An 8639-nucleotide genomic window follows, 5' to 3' on the forward strand; every position below is an offset into this window, starting at 1 on the left:
AGAAATCTCAAATTCTCAAGTTTTTAAAAATAGTTTGAGATTTCACTTCCTACATGAATTGAGTTGATATCACCTAAGGTTATTGTTTCACTAACTCGGACAATTGACTTAAACCATCTTGATCAAAACTCAAATATAACAATTGGTTTACGTATGCTAAAAAAAGAATTGATTCAAACTTGATTCAGAGATGATGCGCAATTTTGAAGGAGACTCAATAAACGAAATTAATTTATAATAAAAGCGATAAGACAAGCAACAAAATCATCGTATTAGGGTACTCACCCTAAATGTATTAGGAACATGCAACTACATTTATAAAAGAAACTAGTGTACTTTTTAAAAGAAATTGTAAAAATAAAGTAATGTAATTTATCGATTTGTGAAATTCATCATGGTATTTGATGATTGTGGAAAAGTTTCTTTAAATTTGGTAGATTCAAAGTCCATCATAGGTTTTGTGTTTATGTTAGAAGATTGAAGGAGAGGTCTTGGTGTGATACTTATACAACGGTCTAACATAATGGAAAATCCTTCAAGGTGTGAAGGGAGTAGATGTACCATTTGTTTATAAGGGGAACTAGGATAATTCCTTATGTTCATGTATTTTCCTTCACTTTAACTTTTTACATTTTATAGTGATAAGAATATATCATTTTAATACCCAAAGAAAATTAAGTACATAGAGCAAAATTGAGAAAAAACGGGAAAACTTAATTCGCCCCCTTTTAGGTTTCATCTCATACTCACAATGGACTTGGAGCAAGTTAAGGTAACTTACTCCTAGATCCTAGTAGATATGGCTTCCACAAAATCATTCTTAGCGGATGGTGGTAGCACCAACAAATCTCCATGTTTCGTAGGTGGAAACTATGATTTCTGGAAAATTTATATACAAAGGTTCTTCGAAGCACAAGGGGATGAATTATGAAATGTTGTCAAGAATGGACTCTACATTCCTATAACGAACATAAATAAGGTAGAACAACTAAAGGTAGAAAGTTCTTGGAACAATGACGAAAAAAAGAAAATATTGTTTGATAAGATGGCAAAAAATATTATTGTATCTGCACTAGAAATTGACGAATTCTTCCGAGTATCTTATTTCAAAACAGTCAAGGAAATTTGAGAAAGATTGAAAGTAACACAAGAAGGAACCAAAGAATTCAAAGTATCAAAATTGAACACTTTATCTCAAGAATATGAATTGTTCATAATAATACCCCATGAAAGCATTCTGGTACGCAAAAAAGGTTTTCTGTCCTAACTAATCACTTGACCATTTTGGAAAATTCTTAACCAATGATGAACTAAACTTAAAAGTCCTTATATAATTTTCTATAGCATGTCAACCAAAAGCGAATGCTATGTTTGAAAGAAGGGTCTTTCTAAAATGTCATTGGCTGCATTATTTGGCAAACTTCAAGAACATGAAATAGAACTTGATATATTAGAAAGACATAATTTGGCTCATGAAAAATTGGAGAAGCATGAAGGACGTGACATTAATGTTATATCCCATGCTTTGAAGTCTAAATATGATAGTGATCAAGAAGAAGAATCTCAATCCTAAGATGATGAAGATGATACACGAATCAAGAAATTTGAAAAATTCTTAAGAGAGGAAAATACAAAGGAAATTAGTCAAAAAAAAATCAACTTCAAAAAATAAAGTTACTCTTTTTTAATGTGGTATAAGAGGACATGTCAAAATTTAGTGACCTACTCTTCAAAAGAAGATCAAAGTTAACAATAAGAAGGGCAAAAGGTCAAAAAAATAATATGTAGCATGGAAAGACAATGAGATAAGTTCATCTTCAGATGAAGAACAAACACACATGACATTAATAACTTCGCGCCATTCTGATGATGAAGAAAATGGTTGTTCAAGATACAATAAGACCATATGATATGGTAAGATTAAAGTGTAATTTGGTTGAAGATGAGTTGAAAAGATTGACACATTCGACTAGCATTACGAAGAAGATAAGTACTTTAATATAAGATGTACCTTTTCCTTATATTATTCTTTGGATTTTACTCCTTTTCTTTTTGATAATATCAAAAAGTGGGGAGAATATGTATGATTGTTTTTGTTAATTTTTAGGATTCCAGAGATAACATATGATTTGCAAAATAAAGAAGGTGATATACAAGATAGTGAAAGCATCAAATGTCAAACAAAAACTTCTCATCTATATATTTTGTCATCGTCAAAAAGGGGGGAAATTATGAAGAAGATGTTCATCCTCTATCTTGTTTAGTTTTAATGAAGAAAAAAGTTTATCAAAGAAGAAAAAGGTTGAAGTCTAGCTTAATCAAATTTCAAGATTGCAAAATCCATTGTATGTTGAATTAAAATAAATTGTTCATGAAGCAAAGGTATTCAATTACATTTCACATTATGTATATCCTTCGAAACTTAGGAAATCATTCATCTTTTCATCTCTAAAGTTTCTAAGCATCCTTGCATCAATATCACTCAAGACAAGCTTTTTCAAAACTGAATTTTCAATTTTAAAAGTAGTGTAATTGGTTACACACATCAGGTAACTAATTACAAGACCATTCTGTTTAGTATTTTTGAACTCTGGTAGGGTGGTAACCGGTTACAAGTTCAGCATGTTATAAAAATAAAGCTATTACCAAAGGTGGTAACTGATTACACCATTTATATAACCGGTTACAACCTGTGAATTTTTGAATTTTCTAATCTGGTATCATTCCAAATTAGTGCAAACTCTCATGGAAATGTTTCAAACTTTTACACAAATTCATAGAGGTATCTTAAGATGTATTTAATGCAAAATACATAAGTTTTTCAAGGTACCTCTTTCATTAAAAATTTACATATGACTCAAATTTGTTTTAAGTGGTTCATTCATCCAAAACCTTGAAACTTTTTCTGCACAAACTGTCATATCTTTGCAAAACGTTTATGAGAAAATAAGGTTATCATATTTGAATTGTACAGTAAAAGAGAAGATCATTTTTTGTATTGGAATTGATTCAAGAACATTTCATATATTCGAATTTATTTAAGTTGTTATATTTGATCACCAAGTGTGTGGTGACAAGTAATTATAAAAGAAAGTAATGTACTTTCTAAAAGAAATTGTAAAAAGAAAGTAATGTACTTTCTGGTTTTGTAAAATTCATCATAATGTTTGATGATTGTGAAAAAGTTCTTTTGAATTGGGTTTGTTCAAAGTCCACCATATGTTTGGTGTTTATGTTAGAAGATTGTAGGAGATGTCTTGGTGTGAGACTTGTACAAAGATCTAACATAATAGAAAATTCTTCAAGGTGTGGATGAACTAGATGTACCCTTAGTTGATAAGGGGAACAAGTATAATTTCTTGTGTTCATTTATTTTTTGACACTTTAATTTTCTACACTTTATATTGCTAAAAATATATAATTTTCATATCCGAAGAAAATTAAGTACATATCACAAAATCTAAAAAAATTAGGCAACCTTAATTTACCCCTTATGTTGCATCTCATACTTACATACCCACTTAGGAAGATACGGATACATCTGGCGCGACCCACAAACCAACCATCAAAAGTAGAAGGCTATGTCGTCTAAGGGACGCGTCTGACGATGATCATCATACGAGAAATAACATATGTCATCTGCCACAGTATGATCAGTAAATATTTGGAACAACTCTATCATTCAATTCTTTATGAGCGGGATATACGAGCAAGCATGTGGCCAATCCTCATTGTAGCTATTATCAAGTTCCCAGTCGAATATGCGAAGAAAGTGACACATGACCCATGCCTAAAAATGATTCAGATAAAATATTAGTAACAAAATTTCTAAAGTGTTATGACATATTAGTAATAGTGAATGTGCAAATATATTACCGTAAGCAACATGCAACTTCCTATCAACTGTCTTGTCTTCCAATGACAAGTTTCACCTAGCTTCGAGACCAAATAAACTAAGCACACAACACCCCAATTCCACTTGTGGATCTATTCTAAGTAGATGAAGTATGTCAGATACATTACATCGATGTAGGTTGCACTTTTGTACATAAATATGGTTGTGTCAACCAAGTACATGAGGTATGACCTCAAATCACATTGTCTGTGGTGTAAAACTTGTTCATCATCACCTTTGGCCTTCATTACCATATTCAGATGGTATTTGTACAACTTCTCTAGATATGGAAATCTAGCATGAGCGTCTATCGTGGCATCAATCTCTATTTGGGCTTCACTTAGGTCAGCTCCCAAACAAGTAACCATCATGTCTAATGCATCAACTCTAGTAATTTTGGAGTGATTTAGTAATCTTCCTCTGATCGGAATATGTAGGAGGCATGAGATATCATCAATGGTGATGGACATCTCACCAATAGGAATATGAAAAGATGATGTCTCCTTGTGCCATCTCTCCACAAAAGCCGTCAACATGCCATGGTTAATGGTCTTGTACCCAATCATGCATAAACCTTCCAACCCAGATAGATGCAATACATTCTAAAACCATGCATCTTTATGATGTGGTAGATTCAAAATCTTCTTGTTGTGGTTTATGCTTTTTATCGTTTCACAAAACTGTAAAAAAAAACATCAGTCAATTCAATTACTATGAAAACAGATATAATGGGGAAGTAATTAAACATTTTTTCCACCTCTCCTTCCCACATATGCCTAGCAACATGGTCTGCATAGAGAGGAAGTAGGAAGGTGTCATAGGAGCCTCTTGGAAAACCATCGAGAACATATGTTCCTCTTGTTGGGCTTCAAGGGCTTTAGGGGAAACACGCCTCCTAGAAGACGATGTCGGAAACATGAGAGCTCCAGAAGTCGACGCTTCCAAATCAAATAATGTCACACCAACTGATGGTCACGATGGTCTGACTCTCTCTATGCAAACCGATGCATGTTAGGACACTCGATTGTGCCTCAATCTATCAGGATTTTCCAACCATTGTACCTATAATAAAACCAGAAAATTATATCAAAATAAAAATGCTAAATCCACTAAGATTCGAAGATACATCTTCATAACACATGGAATTTTTTTCGAAGACGCGTCTTCGTAAAAAGTCGCAATGGGGCAAAAAATGCAGAAAACCCCTATGATACCTTAAACACCAACAAATGTGAATGCATGTCTATACAAGTTACCTATTTTTAATGTAACTACAACCTAATACATCTTAAACAACCTATTTTACCTAATAGATGCATCACAACTCAAAATGAAAAGAAAATGAGAAACTTATTGATTGAGAATTGTTGTGTGAAAGCTTGAATGAAGTGAATGGAATGTCTTGTGATTGATTCTAATGAGGTAAAAGTAGTGTTGAGATTTGAAAAATGGCCTTGTTGAATTTTGCTCACAAGCTCTTTAAAGTGTTTTTGAAAGTGTAGAAATGAAGAAGGAATGAGAATGTTCTGCCGCGAGGTCTATGAATTAAAATTCGTCAAGAGATATATCTTCGTAAAACTTATTAAGCGTAAAACACCGAATTTTTAAATAAGAGTTATTCCGGAGATGCACATCAGAATTTACCCTATTATGGATACGAAGATGTATCTTCCGTCATATTTTTGAACAACATAAAATGGTTTCATCGAAAATATTGAGTGTGTAATATAAGTGTGTTCGAAAATACATTTTTAAAATCTAAAAATATGTATGATTTTTCACTATGGTGAACTAACATCACATCCTTTAAATAAAAATTAAAATACTAAATTTTAAAATAGATTAATTAAATTTAAAAGATTCAAATAAGAAATTAAAAGTATATTTAATAAAGAAAATTATAAATTAATAATAAATTAAAAATACATTTAAATTTAATAAAGTTTAATTTAAATAAAAAATAAAAAATTAATAATAATAATTAGAGTTTAATTGAAATACACTGACAGTGTAAAAAGATTTTACACCGTCAGTTAATCATAGACGTCGGATATTAAAAGAAATTTGATTTTTATTTTAAAAATCTATAAAGTAATACAAACGGATGATGGTGATGAATCGGCGGTGTAAAACTTTTTATACTGACAGTGTATAGTAATTAATCTCTAATAATTATATATATATAGAGAGGTAATACATCGCAATCGTCTAGTGGTGTTATTTTATATTGATTATAATAAAATAATTGAAATTAAATGATTCTGTAAAATATATTACACGGTCGCTACGTTTCAATTATATATATATATAAAACTTAATTTTTTAATTTTTTAATAATTTTTTAATTTTTTAATAATTTTTTTATTCATTTAGAATCCTTAAATAATGTCCTTCAAACACTCTCGTTATCAATGCCTTTTAATAAGTTAAAGAGATGTTGGTCAAGCTTTTATAAATTGAAGTACTCTTTACTCTATTTTAAAAGAAAACAAGAAAAACAGTTAATGCCAAAGTAAAAGTTACAAATGTCCAGCAACTGCAATTCCCTAAACATTTAACCTTAATTTCATAAACGTGGCACCCAAAGAAGCGACCGAAGACCAACTTTCACCATTTTCCGTAACCACGTCGCATCAAACCAGCCGTTAGATCAGAATCCAACCCATCCCAAAACTCGTTCTTTACGCTCACAGTTAACCAACCTCACTTAACCATAGTTAACTTAACCAAACTATATCGTCAATTACAATAACACCCTCACGATCGAATTTATTCACAATCCAACCTTTTACGTTAAATCCTATAAAACCAGCCTCGGAGACTCGCTAGGTTTGCCGAACCAGCTCCCCAAACGGGACTTTGAAAAAAGCAAGAAGAAAAGAATTTTTCAAATTCCCTTTTTGACCTTTTTCTTCTTTCTCTCTCTTTTTTCTCCAATGGCTTCTTCATCATCAAAAACAAAATCTAGTTCTAATAAGTTATATTCATATTCCACATCAAACGCACCGTTTTCAACTTCCTCACCAAACTTCGCTTCTTCCACAAGCTCTTCCACTTTTTTCAATAAACCACACACTCAAACTCACACCCACAGCCATCATCATCACCATCATCAACGATCGGCTTCACCCACACGTGTCAACCTAACCACCGGTTCACTTTCCAACTTTGGGTTTTCCATCGATCAACGGTCCATTTCTCCAAACCGAACCGTTCCAAGCCACGTCATCAGCAAGAAGAATCACCACCACCATCACCAGAAGAAAACGTGCATGTGTTCACCGACGACGCATCCTGGTTCGTTCCGCTGCAGCCTACACAAGAACATCAGTTCAAATTCACTCCATCACGGTGAATCGTATCCGTCGAGTCGCCTCAACATGCGTAGATCAGCTATGAAGAATTCACTGGTGAGAATTGGTGGAGTTGAAGGCGAGTGGGTGAAACGAGCATTAACTGCTTTGATTCGTCCTTCTTCGCATCAACAGAAGAGGAGAGATGCGTTTGAACCTAGATCGAGTCGTCTCTCCGTCATGTCTAAGGCGGATGAGTGAGGAACAAGATCTGTGAATTTTTTCCTCCTTTAATTGCAGGTTCGATTTTGCTACGTTCCTGAAGAAATAACAACTCCGTTGCCGGTGTTTGAAATTTCCGATCCAATCAAGCCGTGGGGAGCTATGGAAGATTCCGTCACTGATCTGTGAAACTGGATTCCTAGAATTGCATTTTGTATATGATTTTTGCTATGGATTATGGAAGGAGAATTTTGGACTGTTTAATTTTTTCAACTGAAAAATTAAATTAAAAAATTATAAAAAAAACGAAATATGGTACTACAATTTTGGATTGAAATTGCCTAAATTCAAATCAATCAACAAGTGGTGGATTAAGTTGTGTTTGTTCATTTCGTTATGCTTGCCGTCAAACTATCGTTTTCCTTTCCGTCTCCGTCGTTTGTTGCGTCGAATTGCGGTTCCGTTGCCGGCGTGATGTCGCCGTTATCGTTCGTCCATATGCTTTGCGTTTGGTGCAAGGTATTTTCTTTTATGTTCTTGTTTATTTGTTTAATTAGAATTATTGTGTATTATTTATTTATTTTGTTTTGTTTAATTGCAGTTTGGTTGTGCAGGTGTTTGGTGCAGGGGCGTTATCTTCCACAACAGATTCCATTATTAAAATAAGGAGGAGGAATTTACATTTGAACCCTTTGTTAACTTGGTTGTGAAAGATTTGACTGGACCAATAGTAGAAATGAAAAAAATTGAATAATCGAAAACTATACTTATTTATATAAAAAATACATAAAAGGATTCAAAATTGAAAAATGTTGATAAAAAGACTTTTGAAAATGGAATCATAGTTTAAGACTATAAAACCATAAAGGAAAATGAAAGAAGACTTGGTGAGAAAAATCATGTCGTAAGATAATGGAAATACTAGTATCATTCAAATTTTATGGCCTAAAGTTACAACACCAAGATTGATGCCTTACGTGCCAAGTTAAAAACCATACCAAGGACATTTTGAATTCCCCTTCTCTATTTTGGAAGATGTAGGAAGAGTGAGAATGGAAAGATATGAGAAGTGTGAGAACAACAAGATCATTAAAGCAGGGAGGAGGGACTTTAATCCAAAGCATTCAACAACAAATTTGGATTTGAATATGTAGTTTGTCCCAAGAATACTGAAGATAAAAAAAAAACTCCTCAAGCATTCATCATCATTATGTCAGACCAGAAGACAT

General features: G+C 32.7%; 1 protein-coding gene across 1 annotated transcript; it reads left to right on the top strand.

Moving 5' to 3' along the window:
- The first annotated feature begins 6714 nt into the window (after positions 1-6714).
- LOC127093154 (uncharacterized) lies at positions 6715-7674 on the top strand. The gene has a single exon (XM_051032058.1). The coding sequence runs from the start codon at positions 6832-6834 to the stop codon at positions 7447-7449; it is 618 nt and encodes a 205-aa protein (XP_050888015.1). The 5' UTR covers positions 6715-6831; the 3' UTR covers positions 7450-7674.
- Positions 7675-8639: the final 965 nt, after the last annotated feature.

Source organism: Lathyrus oleraceus, chromosome 6, assembly GCF_024323335.1.
Source record: "Lathyrus oleraceus cultivar Zhongwan6 chromosome 6, CAAS_Psat_ZW6_1.0, whole genome shotgun sequence".
Taxonomy (NCBI): Eukaryota; Viridiplantae; Streptophyta; class Magnoliopsida; order Fabales; family Fabaceae; genus Lathyrus; species Lathyrus oleraceus.